At 45.7% G+C, this 17744-nt stretch overlaps 1 protein-coding gene across 5 annotated transcripts in view; it reads left to right on the top strand.

Annotated features, from left to right (window-relative positions):
- The window catches only part of LOC146712633 (butyrophilin-like protein 2), a 35519-nt gene extending 19055 nt beyond the window's left edge, over positions 1-16464 (top strand). For 3 of the 5 annotated variants that reach the window (XM_085452103.1, XM_085452105.1, XM_085452106.1), the window contains 4 exons: positions 881-1207; positions 10376-10702; positions 14962-15285; positions 15350-16464. In XM_085452103.1, coding sequence (XP_085308229.1) covers positions 881-1207; positions 10376-10702; positions 14962-15285; positions 15350-15441 — 1070 coding nt within the window. In that variant the 3' untranslated portion in view covers positions 15442-16464. Of the gene's footprint in view, positions 1-793; positions 1208-10375; positions 10703-14961; positions 15286-15349 lie in introns of all 5 variants that reach the window. The other 2 variants (XM_085452107.1, XM_085452108.1) reach the window with 2 other exon arrangements.
- The last annotated feature ends 1280 nt before the right edge of the window (positions 16465-17744 follow it).

Below are 17744 nucleotides of genomic sequence, written 5' to 3'. Positions count from 1 at the left end.
GTCAACGACCCAGGCATCCTAACACATAGGTGTGTGTGTGTCTGGTTTCCTACAAAGGAAATAAACAATGGAAATAGCAAGAAATAAAGAGAATAGACAAGTAAAACACTCAAATACAGACATACAATATACTTAAATGGGAAATAAGATCTACTTCCGTTAGTTGTACGAAATAAAAGCATCCCCATTATAATCAGCTGTAATGCTCTTATTGTGAAGGGCAACTGGTAACGCCATACTTCCGGTCGAACTACGTTCTTTATTTTACTAATCCTCGTACCTAATTGTTCGCTATAAACTCCGCTACTTTAAAATAAACAATCACAAGCATCACATACAACATACAAAGAAGGTCTGATAACACAGGAATGACGTTATGGACATACGAGCGACCGTACATGCGTCAGCAAAGTTAAACCGCGGTAATCTAACAACATAAATTAGCATATGAAATGAGGGTGAACTCACGCGTTGCATGTGCGGCTCCCACTATGGACTACATTAGCTCCTAAATGGTAACATACTACAGTACTGATACAAATGAAGGCAAAATACAACACAGGCCAATACTTACTTGTCATTTACGCACACATAACTTTCCCCAGGAATCAGTGCACCCCCAACACTGCTCATCCGACATTAAACTGCCCACCTTACTAACCGGATGATGTCACTAGAAGGTGGGCTGGCCCAAACTGACAGAGGACTGAATATTAAATGAACTTATATAAACTTATAAACACCAATAAAACTATTCTATGAACGTTGGGGCCTTTTATACACTAACAGTGAGCTCCCAGTGAAGCAGCAGCATTCAGCCTGTTAGAGTCAACACAAACGTCTCCATCCAAGCTGATGTTGTGCTTTGTTGTCCTCTCAGTCCCCCAGGTGGAGGTGGATTCAGGGGTGGAGTCTGTCAAGCTGCCCTTCAACACCACACTTCACCTGCCTGAAGACGCTAAAGTGGAGTGGATGGACAGATACAGCATGAAGGTCCACGTGTATGAGAACGGCTCTGACCAGCCTGAAGAACAGTTCCAGGCTTACAGAGACCGAACGAAGATGAATGAAGACCTGCTGAGAACTAGAGACCTCAGTCTGACCCTGAAACACCCCACAGATGGAGACAACTCCACCTACATCTGCACTGTCTACAGCAGGGAGGGAAACATCCTCCTGAAGAGAAAGGTGGAGCTGAAAGTCAGAGGTTTGTGCTGTAGATACAGGTGAAAGTTCAGAGGTCATGCAGGAGTTTATTTTATTTGAATAAACTGAAAAAAGATTCAAACTAAAAGCTTTTAGAGAATAAATTCTTTGATGTTTTATCTAAAAGCCAAAAATGTCAGGTGTGTGTTTAAATGAACAGACTAAAGACTAAAAAGATTCTAGATTAAAAATGAATCTTAAATGATCTCAATGACTACTCAGTCATCTGGGTAAGGAAATCCCGCAAGGCAAGGCAAGTTTATTTGTATAGCACAATTCAACAACAAGGTGATTCAAAGTGCTTTACAGAGACATTAGAAACAAAAACAAATAAAAAGCATGATTTAAAATTGATTAAAACAAGCAAACTAACAAACTAATTAACAAACAAACAAAACAGTATATAAAATCAAAACAGATAAAATCAGAACAGTAGATAAAATCAGTAGTTAATGTAAGTTTTGAAATTTAAGCTTAAAAGTGTGGATTTGGTGCTTTATTCAAATGCAGCTGAGAACAGGTGAGTCTTCAACCTGGATTTAAATAAACTGAGTGTTTCAGCTGATCTGAGGCTTTCTGGGAGTTTGTTCCAGATATATGGAGCATAAAAGCTGAATGCAGCTTCTCCGTGTCTGGTTCTGACTCTGGGAACTGATAAAAGACCGGATCCAGATGACCTGAGGGATCTGGAAGGTTCATACTGGGTCAGGAGGTCACTGATGTATTTTGGTCCTAAACCATTCAGAGCTTCATAGACCAGCATCAGAACTTTAAAGTCTATCCTCTGACGGACAGGCAGCCAGTGTAAAGACCTCAGAGCTGGACTGATGTGGTCCACTTTTTTGGTCTTAGTGAGGACTCGAGCAGCAGAGTTCTGAATGAGCTGTAGTTGTCTGACTGATTTTTTTTTAGGTAGACCTGTAAAGATGCTGTTACAGTAATCAAGCCTACTAAAGATGAATGCATGGACTACTTTTTCCAGGTCCTGTTGAGACAAGAGATCTTTTATCCTTGAAATATTCTTGAGGTGATAGTAAGCTGACTTTGTTATTGTCTTAATGTGTTTTTCTAAGTTTAGGTCTGCATCCATCACTACACCCAAATTTCTCGCCTGGTTTGTGGTTTTTAGATGTATAGATTGAAGTTCTCTGGTGACCTGTAATCGTTTTTCTTTGGCGCCAAAGACTATTACCTCAGTTTTGTTTTTGTTTAGCTGGAGAAAATTGTGGCACAACCAGTCATTAATTTCCTCAATGCATTTACCAAGAGCCTGTACAGGGCCTCGGTCTCCTGGTGACATTGTGATATATATTTGTGTGTCATCTGCATAGCTGTGATAGTTTATTTTGTTGTTCTTTATAATCTGTGCCAGTGGGAGCATGTAAATGTTAAACAGAAGGGGTCCCAAGATGGAACCTTGGGGAACTCCACATGTGATACTTGTCTGCTCAGATGTGAAGTTACCTATTGATACAAAGTATTTCCTGTTTTCTAAGTATGTTTTGAACCAGTTTAGTACAGTTCCTGAAAGACCTGCCCAGTTCTCCAGTCGTTTGAGTAATATGTTGTAGTCAACTGTATCAAATGCTGCACTGAGATCCAGTAAAACTAAGACTGACATTTTTCCACTGTCTGTATTCAGACATATGTCATTAAACACTTTGGTCAGAGCGGTTTCAGTGCTGTGGTTCTGTCTAAAACCTGACTGGAAGGCATCGTAGCAGTTATTCTGTTTTAAGAAGTAACTGAGCTGTTGAGAAACTGCTTTTTCAATGATCTTACTTAAAAATGGGAGATTTGAGATCGGCCTGTAGTTGTTCATTTGTGTCTTGTCAAGATTGTCCTTTTTCAGTATAGGTTTTATTACAGCAGTTTAGTGATTCTGGAAACACACCTGATAATAAAGAAAAGTTGACGATCTGTAACAGGTCTGACTCTAAAGTCTTTGAGACCTTTTTGAAAAAACTTGTTAGCAGGACATATAAACAGCAGGAGGAGGAGTTCAGTTGACCTAAGATGTCCTCTAGGTCTTTGCTGTTAATCGGGTGAAACTGTTTCATGGTGTCACGGCTGGCGGAGGGAGCCGTGTGGTGTGGAGGAAAAGGAGGACCCAAGATGCAGCAAACTGATGATACGAGTGATGTTTTATTTACAAAGGTGGTGGTGACAAAAAACAGGCAACGAGGTATGAGTACTTTACAAACGGAAACCTAAACTGGGAGAAACTAAGTGACAAACCTGAGACCATACAAAAGGGGTGCGGGGCAGAGAGACGCAGAGACAGGAACACCATAGAACGCAGAGGTAGACGGATGAATGCAGACGAGCCGACAACAGGCAGGAGAACACACAGGGCTTAAATACACACCAGTAATCAGGGGATGAGGGACAGGAGGGCAACACAGCTGGGAGAAATCAGAACTGACGGGACAGGGGAAATGTAAACTGAACACACTCACATCAGACAGAGACCTTCACAATAAAACAGGAAACTCAGACACGGGGAACCAAACAAGACACAGATCTAAACAGACAGCTTCACGAACAGATGGGGTGACACCATAGACAGACAAATACCGATGCAGACTCAGAGGCAGACCGAATATAACACAGAACTAAAACAATAATCATCATCATCATCATCATCATCATGAAAATGACAAACTAAAAGCGCTGGGTCACCGACCCAGGACCATGACAGTACCCCCCCCCCCGCAAGGGCTGGCCCCAGACAGCCCAAAACAAAAACAGACGACCAACCCAGGGCGGGCGGCGGGGGACCAGGACGGAGGGACCAACACCAAACAAAAACAAACTCCAGTGACCCAAAAGAATTGACCAAAACACAACACACACTGGAGTCCCCGAACAGGGTCCCAAAATATAGCTCAGGAGGCCGGCCCGGCGGCTGACAACTCAGGAGCCTAGAATAGTTCATCTCCGGGGGCCGACCATGCGGAAGGCAGTGGCGGCGACGGGGAAACCGTTCAGGCGGCCGACCGTGCGGACAGCAACGGCGGCGACGGAGAAACCGTTCAGGCGGCCGACCGTGCGGACAGCAACGGCGGCGCGAATGCAGGTCCGGGGGCCGACCGTGCAGACGGCAACGGCGGCGTGTAGGAGGTCGTCCACGCAGCAGGCGGGGGTGGCAACAGAAGTCCGGAGGGCGGCCACGGTGGTGATGATGCCCAACAAGCGGCCTGGCAGACGACCGATGATGTGAAGGTGGTAGTAGGGGAACTGAAGGCTGCGTGGCCCCTGCAGCCCCAGGCGAAGCGGAGGTTGGACCAGACAAGGCTGAAGCCGATGCGGAGGCTGGTCCAGGCGACGGCGTAGGTGAAGCAGAAGCTGGACCAGGCGATGCTGATGAGGATGCTGAAGCAGAAGCTGGACCAGGCGATGCTGATGCTGGACCAGGCGATGCTGATGCTGAAGCGGAGGCCGGACCAGACGAGACTGAGGTGGAGGCCAGACCAGGCGTGGATGACGGCAGCGGGACGGCTGCAAAACCTGACGGCAGCGATGCTGCAGGAGGTGATGTGGAGATGTGCTGGCTGGGTCCTCCAGGACCGTCAGCAGGTGTGAGGATGTGCTGGCTGGGTCCTCCAGGACCGTCAGCTAACGAGGCGTGGTGCTGGGTGGGCTCCTCGGGCCCTCCAGCAGACGGCACTTGAGGCTGGCTGGGTTCTCCTAAACCCCCAGCAAACGACACTTGAGGCTGGCTGGGTTCTCCAGAACCCCCAGCAGACGAAACTTGAGGCTGGCTGGGTTCTCGGGCCCTCCAGCTGACGAGGCGGGAGGCTGGACGGGCTCTTCGGGCCCTCCAGCGAGAACAGTCTCAGGACCAGTGGGCACAGGGGCCCCTGGAACACACGCAACAGAACCAGCAGGCACACGGGCCTCTGGCAGGAACAGGTCAGAACCAGCAGGCGCACGGGCCTCTGGCGAACACAAAGCGGACTGCAGCTGCACAGAGCAGTGACTCAGTTCAGGCAGCGACAGCCGGATGCAGTCCTCAGCTGGCTTCTTGACCTCCAGGGGTCCAGAGTCGGCTGGGGGCTGGAACCCAGCCTCTGGGGAGGCCCTGGAGTGCGTCACAGTCTCTGTACTGGCCAGCTGTTGGGGACTGATTACTGCGTTATGTGGCGTGTCTCTCTGCTGGACATGAACAGGTGAAAAACAGTGCTTTTTGGGTTGGATGGACTCTACCAACTGAGCTATTGACTGGGCTATGGACTGTAACATAGTGTCTAATGAATCTGACTGTGACTGTAACTGGGCTATGGGTAGTGAGGCTGAATGTGATGGAGGTGGCGACTGAGCGGCTAACTGAGCTAGTGGCTGCTGGGCAGCTAACTGAGCTACCGGCGGGGCAGCTGACTCAAAAAACACAGCCCCGGAACAAACAGTCACACAGTCCAAAACAGAAAAAGGGTCCTTCTCACTCACCACAGCCAGCAGTTCCGAAGTCCTAATCTCCGGCTGTGGGGTGACGCGCCAACGGCGCGATCGTCGCTTCCTCCCGGGCAAAACCTCCGGCGGGCCGGGCAAAACCTCCGGCGGGCCGGGCAAAACCTTCACCGCCGGGCTGGGTTGGGAAGCGGTAGCGGCTGGTGGGTGAAGGTGCAGCTCGTGAAGAAGGAAGTCTTGTGCTAGCGGGTGAAGCGAGTCCAGCAGCCAGGAGTGGGCAGAGATTAGCTGCTGTAGCCTGGCTTCTACCGCGCGGTGAAACCCTTCCCCCTCGTGCTCGAGCCACAAGTTGACCAACCTTGAAACAGTGTCAATTAATTCCTCCCGAAACTCCTGGGAAGGTGCGGATGCTGCTGGGTCCATGTTGGTCGGCTCGTACTGTCACGGCTGGCGGAGGGAGCCGTGTGGTGTGGAGGAAAAGGAGGACCCAAGATGCAGCAAACTGATGATACGAGTGATGTTTTATTTACAAAGGTGGTGGTGACAAAAACAGGCAACGAGGTATGAGTACTTTACAAACGGAAACCTAAACTGGGAGAAACTAAGTGACAAACCTGAGACCATACAAAAGGGGTGCGGGGCAGAGCGACGCAGAGACAGGAACACCATAGAACGCAGAGGTAGACGGATGAATGCAGACGAGCCGACAACAGGCAGGAGAACACACAGGGCTTAAATACACACCAGTAATCAGGGGATGAGGGACAGGAGGGCAACACAGCTGGGAGAAATCAGAACTGACGGGACAGGGGAAATGTAAACTGAACACACTCACATCAGACAGAGACCTTCACAATAAAACAGGAAACTCAGACACGGGGAACCAAACAAGACACAGATCTAAACAGACAGCTTCACGAACAGATGGGGTGACACCATAGACAGACAGATACAGATGCAGACTCAGAGGCAGACCGAATATAACACAGAACTAAAACAATCATCATCATCATCTGGAAAATGATAACAAACTAAAAGCGCTGGGTCACCGACCCAGGACCATGACACATGGTGTTTAAACAGTTTTTCGGTGGACACAGTACATATCCTGGATCTGCTGTTGATGTACCAATTGCTTGTCTAATCTTTTGGATTTTTTCTGTGAAGAATTTGGCAAAGTCATTGCAGGCCATGGTCGAATGAAGTTCAGCTGCCACTGACACAGGAGGGTTTGTTAGCCTGTCAACTGTAGAAAATAAGACCCGAGCATTATGGCTGTTTTTAGTGATGATGTCAGAGAAGTAGGATCTCCTTGCACTCCTCAGTTGTAAATTATAATTGTGAAGTTTCTCTTTATAGATGTCATAATGAACCTGGAGGTTTGTTTTTCTCCATCTGCGCTCAGCTTTCCTACACTCTCTTTTTTAATTTTTCACCAGTGTGGAGTTTCTCCATGGAGACTTCTTCCTTCCAGAGATAACCTTCACCTTAATGGGAGCAATAGTGTCCATTACATTTAACATGTTAGCATTGAAGCTATTGACGAGCTCATTGACTGACCCTCTGGACAGGTCAGGTGTTAATGGGAAGACCTGGTTAAAAATTGTACTACTGTGTTCAGTTATACACTGTTTTGTGATCACTGTTGTTGATATATTTATGTGGGCTGAGATTTTACTTTCAAAGAAAACACAGTAATGATCAGACACGCCCACATCAGACACAGTAACCTTTGAAATGCTCAGGCCCTTGGAGATCAGTAGGTCAAGAGTGTGTCCTCTATTATGTGTGGCCTCTGTTACCACTTAGAGCCCCAGAGAGCAGCCAGTTGGCTTTTCTACCTTTAAAACCCTCCTACCAGCCAAATGGCTTTTAGCTAGGCTTTAGCTTCAGCCAAGTGGAAGCTAAATTGGCTAGTCATTCATATGTAAAATAGGTTGTTACCTGGGAATTCTGGAGGGAGGGGAGTGGGGGTGTGTGAATGAGGGGGTGGGGGAGCTTCTAAAAGCTGTGAACTTCCTTTTGTGTTCGTCTTGATGCATTCTCAATCATCCAGGGAAATAAATCTCCAAAAGTCACCAACTTGGAGTGTTTCAGTTTGCCATCTTAGGGAGAAATCAACACACATGGGTGTATGTCCTTTGTTGCTGAGATTTATTGATAAAAACAGTACAAAAAACCAACCATTTGTACACATATTTACAAATAATAATAAAAAGTGAGTGAGTACATTTCAACATTTTCAGCAAGACTGAACCACGCTGTGCATGCTGCTAAGAATATAGACTGTCTTCTTCCGTTTGGCCGCATACGCCGTCAGCGTGGCAGCAGAGGTTGAAAACACCTAAGAAATAAGATAAATTGTTATTTCCATAGCCCTTTTACACACAATGAAACACATAAACATAGAACCACAAAAGACCTGCAACATACCTGAGTGGTGAATTCATTGCGATCTGTCTGTCTAGTGGATTGAGGAATTTCCCTGCGAATCTTGTTGACTGTGCCGAGGATGGTGGTTTTCCGTCTAAGAAGTTTTTGCGCAAGTGAAAGCGATGTGAAAAAATTGTCCGTGGTAACATTTCTGCCCTTGTCTAGGAATGGTTCCATCAGCCTCATTACTACATTTTCAGAAAGTCTCTCCCCAGGGGGACGATTGGGGTCCTTGCCAAGATATGGGAAGACATTGCAAATGTCCTTGGATTTTAGGTCGCAAGCCACCCAAAACTTGATCCCAAACTTGTCAGGTTTACTTGCAATATACTGCAGGAAACAGCACCGAGTCTTTGATGGGAAAAGCTGTTCATCAACGGTGATATGTAGACCAGGGTTGTAGCACGTGATGCAGTTGGTGACAAATGATCCCCACACACTGGAAATTGCAGCGAACTTATCAGTCTTTGCTCGATCACTGCGGGTGGACTTGTCATCAAAGCGTAGGTGTTGCATGATGTCTTGGAAGCGGTTTCGTGCCATAGTTCCAATTATCTGTGGGTTTCCCAGGTTTGCTGACCAGCAGTCACGTAGAGATGGAACCCTGTTAACCCCCCGCAAGATGACAATTGCAATAAATGCCATTAGTTCAGGGAGGTCCATGAACCAATGAACATGCTCCGTTTGCTGTGCATGTTGAATAGTCCATTCTCGAATGCTACGAAGCATGTCAAGAGTGATGAAACACAGGAAGCTCTGAAGGCGACTCGAGATACTTCTCCTGGCCTTAGCCGTTGGCTCTCCATCTGCAGCGTACGCTTCTATTGGGGTGAAAAGGAGACAGGTCCCCACCTGTTCTTCACGCCACACTGTGCCATCTTTCACTGTCTCAGTCCCGAAACAAGCTCTCTTTTTAGGTGGAAGCAGTCTCCTCATCTGCATAACCCTAACCAGTGGTCTGATTGATGCCACTGGTATAATAAAAGCATATTTATCAAAGACCAGTGGTCTGATTGATCAGACCACACAAATCTGCTGCAATGACCCAGTTACTGTGTTCACCAGATATCAACACAACTTCGATCCGCTCCTAACATGTTAACCTCTTCGACATGTCAATGGCTGTGAACAAAGAGAAACTTGTAAATAACTCATGAAAGAATAAAGTTAAGTTGAAACCAAGCACACCATTGTTTTTCTTGTGGCATTACCAATAAGTTTGATGTGTCACATGGCCCTCTTCCTATTGAAAAAAAAAACAAAAGTTGTATCCAAGATGGCCGACTTCTAAATGGCCACCATGGTCACCACCCATCTTGAGGAGTTTGCCCCCTCACATATACTAATATGCCACAAACAGGACTTTAATATCACCAACCATTCCCATGTTATTACACTGTATCCATATAAATGGCCCACCCTGTAGAGTCCTTCACTGCTCACATTTACTCTGTGAAGAAAAACAAAGTTCAAAAGGATAAAGAAAGAGGGAAATAAAAACAGCGGGGAAGAGGAACGGTGATAAAGGGCAAAAAACAAAAACAAAAAGGCAAAAATACATATATCAACCACCTGGATCACTTGTTGAGAAAGAAAAAAGAGAAAACAAGCAAAAAAAGAGAGAGCAATATCATAAATAACATCCTCGCGATGATCTTTGTGAATATAACAGTAAATACTAAACATTGAATATTATTGTGCAGCACGTAAAATCGACAGCTCACAGGGTGCTTTGAGGTAGGAGCCAAAAAGGGTGTAGTTTGTGTGTGTGAGCACCCGTGTGTACACCTGTGAGCATGGACGCGCTTGTATTTAAAAGGTTCCTTCATGTAATGATCTGCTAGAGGGTGTGGGGTGGGGGGGGGGGGGGCACAGCCCCGTCCACCAGGGCATGAAGCAGGTATGGAGGAGATCAAAACTCCAGACATCCAGAGGCCCTACGAGGAGGCTACGAGCCCTCCTCGTAGCCTTTTATTGAAAAACTGTTACAATTCACAATAGTTTACACAAGCAAAACCCCCCCAATGGTTCTAAAAGACAAGGCACTATGTGTATGTGTGTGCACATGTATGCATGTCTATGCATGTGCAAGAGTGTGTGTGTGTGTGTGTGTGTCATGGGGGTACGTTTGTGTGACCTCCTTTTCACCAATAGGATCATAAAAGCAGGAAGCTTACAACACAAGAAACAGATATTTCAGATTGGATGTACAAACAGAACCTCATTTATCTTTGGTCACATGATATTCTAAAGAACAATATAGCTCTAAACCAGGGCTTCCAAATGTCTCCATCCAAGCTCATGTTGTGCTTTGTTGTCCTCTCAGTCCCCCAGGTGGAGGTGGATTCAGGGGTGGAGTCTGTCCAGCTGCCCTTCAACACCACACTTCACCTGCCTGAAGACGCTAAAGTGGAGTGGAATGACAGATACATCATGAAGGTCCACGTGTATGAGAACGGCTCTGACCAGCTTGAAGAACAGTTCCAGGCTTACAGAGACCGAACGAAGATGAATGAAGACCTGCTGAAAACTGGAGACCTCAGTCTGACCCTGAAACACCCCACAGATGGAGACAACTCCACCTACACCTGCACTGTCTACAGCAGGGAGGGAAACATCCTCCTGAAGAGAAAGGTGGAGCTGGAAGTCAGAGGTCAGTGCTGTAGATACAGGTTTTATTGTGAAGTGAATAGAATAAAATGGAATAGAATGCCTTTATTGTCACTATACATATATACATATAAAAGGGAGACACACAATCTCCTCCTCAGCGTAAACACGTAGAAGGGGGGCACAAGTGTATATATACAGGGAGTGCAGAATTATTAGGCAAATTAGTATTTTGTCCACATCATCCTCTTCATGCATGTTGTCTTACTCCAAGCTGTATAAGCTCGAAAGCCTACTACCAATTAAGCATATTAGATGATGTGCATCTCTGTAATGAGAAGGGGTGTGGTCTAATGACATCAACACCTTATATCAGGTGTGCAGAATTATTAGGCAACGTCCTTTCCTTTGGCAAAATGGGTCAAAAGAAGGACTTGACAGGCTCAGAAAAGTCAAAAATAGTGAGATATCTTGCAGAGGGATGCAGCAGTCTCAAAATTGCAAAGCTTCTGAAGCGTGATCATCGAACAATCAAGCGTTTCATTCAAAATAGTCAACAGGGTCGCAAGAAGCGTGTGGAAAAACCAAGGCGCAAAATAACTGCCCATGAACTGAGAAAAGTCAAGCGTGCAGCTGCCAAGATGCCACTTGCCACCAGTTTGGCCATATTTCAGAGCTGCAACATCACTGGAGTGCCCAAAAGCACAAGGTGTGCAATACTCAGAGACATGGCCAAGGTAAGAAAGGCTGAAAGACGACCACCACTGAACAAGACACACAAGCTGAAACGTCAAGACTGGGCCAAGAAATATCTCAAGACTGGTTTTTCTAAGGTTTTATGGACTGATGAAATGAGAGTGAGTCTTGATGGGCCAGATGGATGGGCCCGTGGCTGGATTGGTAAAGGGCAGAGAGCTCCAGTCCCACTCAGACGCCAGCAAGGTGGAGGTGGAGTACTGGTTTGGGCTGGTATCATCAAAGATGAGCTTGTGGGGCCTTTTCGGGTTGAGGATGGAGTCAAGCTCAACTCCCAGTCCTACTGCCAGTTTCTGGAAGACACCTTCTTCAAGCAGTGGTACAGGAAGAAGTCTGCATCCTTCAAGAAAAACATGATTTTCATGCAGGACAATGCTCCATCACACGCGTCCAAGTACTCCACAGCGTGGCTGGCAAGAAAGGGTATAAAAGAAGAAAAACTAATGACATGGCCACCTTGTTCACCTGATCTGAACCCCATTGAGAACCTGTGGTCCATCATCAAATGTGAGATTTACAAGGAGGGAAAACAGTACACCTCTCTGAACAGTGTCTGGGAGGCTGTGGTTGCTGCTGCACGCAATGTTGATGGTGAACAGATCAAAACACTGACAGAATCCATGGATGGCAGGCTTTTGAGTGTCCTTGCAAAGAAAGGTGGCTATATTGGTCGCTGATTTGTTTTTGTTTTGTTTTTGAATGTCAGAAATGTATATTTGTGAATGTGGAGATGTTATATTGGTTTCACTGGTAAAAATAAATAATTGAAATGGGTATATATTTGTTTTTTGTTAAGTTGCCTAATAATTCTGCACAGTAATAGTCACCTGCACACACAGATATCCCCCTAAAATAGCTAAAACTAAAAACTACTTCCAAAAACATTCAGCTTTGATATTAATGAGTTTTTTGGGTTCATTGAGAACATGGTTGTTGTTCAATAATAAAATTATTCCTCAAAAATACAACTTGCCTAATAATTCTGCACTCCCTGTAGATCTGAGTGCGGCATTTGACACAGTGAATCATAGGATTTCCAGGTGGTGGCCTAAGGGTACATGAGATGAACAGAATCAACTTTTTAGGGTTTACTTTCCTAGATGATTGAGCATGCATCAAGAGACTCTTTTTTGCTAGACTTCCTTGATGACATTAAATGTTTTGAATGTAAATGAACAAAAAAAAATTGTACTATTTGGACCTTCTGACCCTTAAACGGTGACCTTGCCCCTCTGGAAAAGTCCAGAATTCCCTTTGTAAAAAAAATCTGAGAGTGTTCTCTGATGGTGGTTTTTCATATGAGAAACAAATAAATTCAACTTCTTCCAGCTTACGGTTGTTGATAAGATTAAGAACAATTTGTCGTCTGCTGACTTCGAGAAAGTTCTTTATTACTGTAACATTCTTTATTTTTGGTGTCAGCCTGGTTCTGCTCTCTCGTCTTCAGCTAGTTCAGAATGTTGCAGCCCAACTCTTCACAGGCATATATAAACACCGCCATATTTCCCCAGTCTTGGCCTGTTTACACTGGCTTCCAGAACGTTTTAGAATTGCTTTTATTGTTTGTTTTTCAATGGAGTAGAATCATATCTACACAGCTTGATGAGCGTTTCAGTTGTGCCACAGTCCTTCAAAGCTCCTCCACAGAGACTGGCACAAAAGAAGATCAGATATGGTGGCTGGGGTCGGGGACATCAAGAAAAGAATCAGGAGCTGCTGTTTTGGATTTCCTCTCATTCTTTTGATCCTTCAGAAAGTTTAGAAAGTGAAGACGTTCCTCACTCGATGCCGTAATCTGATGAGAACTTGCAGGATTTCAAAGACGCTACACTGAGCTCCAAAGAGCTCCAAAGAGCTCTGGGCTGTGCTTATTAGAATGAATTAAAGGAGAGAAATAAATTTACTTTAGCAAGCAGCATGTTTATGTGCAAAACATCAAATCAAGCTGATGGGAAGTTGTAAAATCCTTCAGAATAAAAGCCTGACTATTCAGAGCTCCAACATTAAGAAGAGCAAAGTGAACCAAGGTGGATGGAGGCAGCAGAGAAACTGTAGGGTGGAGCTGAATGCTTCATCAGTGGGATGATGCAGCAGATTTCCTCCACCTTGCACAAACTGTCCTGTTAGTTATTATGACTGGAACATCCAAAATGTCTCCAGAGGCTCCGAGTCCAGCTGAACATGTATTAGTGTTTAGAGTGGAACTGAGGTGATAGGGACTAGGACCTGGGGGACGTCAGTCAGTGACAGAGCGGTCAGCAGGTGTGGGCAGGTGTGGACAGGTACTTGATGGAGTGTTTCCTGCTGGACTCCATATGATATGTTAGCAGAGAGGATCTGGCTCCTGATTGGTTGAAGTGGAGCCCGTCTGCTGCAGAAAGATGCCTCCTGTCCCAGAAAACATTGAAGTTGTCTCTAAAGCCCAGGCTGTGGGAGTCACACACAGAGGAGAGCCAGGTGTGGAGGCCGAGCAGCCGCCCAAACGCCCCACGGCCACAGGTGGGAGTGGGGCCGCAGATACAAACACTACGGTGGGCTTGTTTCACAGCCTCACAAAGACACACAAAGTCCAGTTTGAGGAAGTGGGAGCGCTGTTTGGAGTCCGGTTGGTGCCCATGTGGATAAGGATGGTGTCGGCCTCCGGACGGGATCGTATTCTGCCAGGAAACTTGTCTAAAACGTCCCAGAGCGTCGGGCCGGGAAAAGACAGAGCGCACGCCTCCTTTATTGTGAAATTCCTCACCATGGTAACTGAACACATCAGCTGGTCTGCAGCAGGTCATGTTCAGAGTTTGAGGCTCAAAGTGTCCCATTTTCACTGATTGTTTCCCGACGACATGCTTCACGTGTGATATGGATCCTCTGCTGAAGGAATCTGCTTTCTATCCACAACCTGTTGATCCGTGTCTGACTAACAGCAGCGCAGGAAGCCCTGCAGTTACAGAGAAACTGTCTGAGTCGCATTGTTGCTGCAGTTTACCTGCAACTGCTGTGAAGAAAAAGTCTCACTGTGTTTGTGTTTGGTCCTAATCTGCTGCCTGTCTGTTTGACATGCTGGATTTCCAGCTGATAGATGACAGATTAGAAACTGATCAGTCTATTGATCACACAATATTCCATCAATAGAATTGATTTGACTTTGATTTGTGTAACAAAGTGATTTCCACGTCTCCTTCATGATGTGACAGTGTCAGAGCTGAATGCACTTGTAGAGTATCATGTTTTTATGGCTCACATTTAAAGTGTTGCAGCTCTAATGTACAGCTGTCATATTAGAAATAGAAGCAGCTCTGATTTTAGTGCTCAAAGAAATCTATGAAGTGATGAATTCACACATGAACAGTTTTCTGCAGCGTTCCTCTCGGCCTTATTTGCAGCTCCACTCTTGTTTTTGCTCTAATAATTATTTCTCTCCATGAGCTGTTTCTCTGCCTGAAGGAGGCGCCACTCCATCGCTTCATTTAGTGCAGAACAAGAGTCACATGATGCTGCTCTGAACACCAATCACACTTTGTACAGCTCATGTTGTGTTTGTTGTCCTCTCAGTGTGTCAGGTGGAGGTGGAGGAGGGGGCGGAGTCTGTCCAGCTGCCCTTCAACACCACACAAAACCTGCCTGAAGTTGTTAGGGTGAAGTGGCGACATTATGATCCAGTCAAAATGGTCCACCTATATGAGAACGGCTCTGACCAGCCTGAAGAACAGCACCAGGTTTACAGAGACCGAACAAAGATGAATGAAGACCTGCTGAAAACTGGAGACCTCAGTCTGACCCTGAAACAGCCCACACAATGGGACAGTGGGAGATATGACTGTGGAGTCTACAGCAAGAACATCTCGAGATACAAAACCGTCATGCTCATAGTCAAAGGTTTGTGTGTGTGTGTGTGTGTGTGTGTGTGTGTGTCTCTGACTGTCTTGTGTCTCCTCTGCAGGGAGAGTTCAGGTCCAGGATCAAAGAGGGGACATCAGGAACAGAAGCAGCTCCATTGATCCGACTCCTCTGATGGCTGATCAATCAGTTTGATCTGTGTGTTCTTTGATTATTGATCACTAATTTCCAGTGTAGGGACTAACGTGTTATTAAGTAACATGTTACAGTAACTAGTTATCAAAGCCAAAATCAGGAACGCATTAATATTTACTGGGATTTAGATATTTAGATATTAGTGTCGTTACTCGTTACTTTGTGTGTTGTGTGTTCGACTCACCTTGGAAATTGGAATACGGACATGGGAATGATGTCGCACTCGAGCAAACAGCGTTCTGGTTAGTGTCCTGAGTGTGACGACTCAGTGTTTTGTGTTTCTTTATATTATTCTATGTTCTTGTTTATTCTGTTATATCTTTTGTTAAGGTTTGCCATTTGTTAGGGTTTTTGTTCTATGACTGCTCCCACTTCTGTGTTTCCTCTGTCATCGTCTGTTTGTGAATTTGTCTGTCAAGTTCAGTGTCTTGACTGGTTCTGTGTCTGTGAGTTTCCTGTTTTATTCTGAAGGTCTCTGTCTCATGTCAGTGTGTTCAATTTATGTTTCCCCTGTCCCGTCAGCTCTCATTTCTTCCAGGTGTGTTCCCCTCCTGTCTCTCATTCCTTGATTACTGCTGTGTGTATTTAAACCCTATGTGTTCTCCTGTCTATTGCTGGTTTGTATGCATTATCTCCCGCTGTCATCTGTGGCCAGTCCCTGCATCATTCTGTGTCATCTCCCTGCGTCTCCCTGCGTCGCCATTTCAGGTCTGTTTTGTAGCGATGGTGAGATGAAACCTCACGATGAACTGAAGCTTTCCACTCAATTGGTCGACTCATGGTTCGAAGCATTGTGATGATTCATTTGCTCTACTGCGCCATCAAGTGGACAATTCAAGTGAAGCGGGCTCTGTGATTATAATGATGTGTAAACTCTAAACTGAATAAATAAATTGTTTTCATGGTTATTTATCCCGAATATTGTCTCAGTGTGTGTGATACAAAAGAGAAAGTGGGAAGTATCAGGACAGAGTTTTGGTATGAATGTGTAACTGTCAGCCTCAGACAGTCAGTCAATAGTATAATTCAGATCATAGATCTGTACATTTGCATATTTGTATAACTATAAAAAGAAAGCTGACACTATCGAGACTTTATCTGAGGTGTGAGCATCACAGCAGATGCCTTTGTGTCAACGTAGCTGAGGCTAAAACAGAAAAACGATTTTATAAAAATATTCAGCATACCTGTGTAATCATGCTTATGTACATTTGGATAATGACACAAATTAGTGTTTGGTGCTTCACTTTTTAATAAACTAAAAGACAGAAATCAGATTATAGGATGTGTAGTGTTGTTTATTTATATTTTGGTGTTTATCATTTGTGATATTTATTACTGTGTGCATACTTTATTAGGAGAGACAAAATTAAAAAAAACATCTCTTCCTTGCTGGTTCCATTGAAGAAGAAATGCTCAAGTAACTATGTAGCACGTACGTAATCCAATTCCACAACACAGTGTGATGGGGAATCAGCTGTTTTTCTGCCCATTTTATTTCGAATCTGGCGCGAACCGGTGAACCAGTCCCTGAATCAGTTACGTGGTACAGACTGCCCGCGAGGCCTCGAGCGTCACTGCATACGTAATCAAAGCAAGCCTCGATACGCGCTTCACAAAAACGCCCCCGAGATTACTCGACACACGATTCGACGCTTCGACACACAGGACACATCACTACAGTTTTGTTAGCTTTCTCCAGTTTAGGTTTTGCTTAGTTTCCATCCACACCTTTGCCTTTTCTGTTTGTATTCCTCTTCAATAAAAGCCCACTCACATCACTTATGCCTGCATCTTGGGTCCTTTAAAAAGTTCCACACGGCTCGCCTCGTTGATCATGACAGTTAGCCTCATCAGAGAAGTCAGGAGTCTGGGTGCGGTTCCCCCCTCCAGGGGCAAGGGTACCTAGACCCGGTTTGTAGAGTACGCTTGGGGAGTGTGATCGTGTCTCCACGTCGGTTGAGTGTGGAGTAAGTGCATATGAGAGCATGAGGGTGGGAATGGATGTTTGTATCTGTGTGTGCCTGTATGTCTGTGTCTATATGTCAGGTTGGGTATCAGACACCACCTCTCTGGGGACACCTCAGGCCCTCCAAGGTTTGGAGGCCTATCTCCACCCACCACCACTTCCCCTGCCGGTGGCGGACTCCCTCAGGTGTCGGTGCGTTGGTGGTTCTTTGTGTCTGGGGGTGGGCGTCCAGGTACACACCGGCTCACTCCTTGGCGGCCGCTTATCGGGGCCTGGAGCCTGGGGCTCGCTCGGGCCACTTCGGAGGTGGGGTGCCCCCGGCCTCTCGGCCTGG

Source organism: Copadichromis virginalis, linkage group LG3 (assembly GCF_057382275.1).
Source record: "Copadichromis virginalis isolate Kocher_CV1m ecotype Utaka linkage group LG3, C_Virginalis_male_GT1.1, whole genome shotgun sequence".
Taxonomy (NCBI): Eukaryota; Metazoa; Chordata; class Actinopteri; order Cichliformes; family Cichlidae; genus Copadichromis; species Copadichromis virginalis.
Note: the sequence above shows the minus strand (reverse complement) of the source record. Positions and strands in the feature narration are given on the sequence as shown.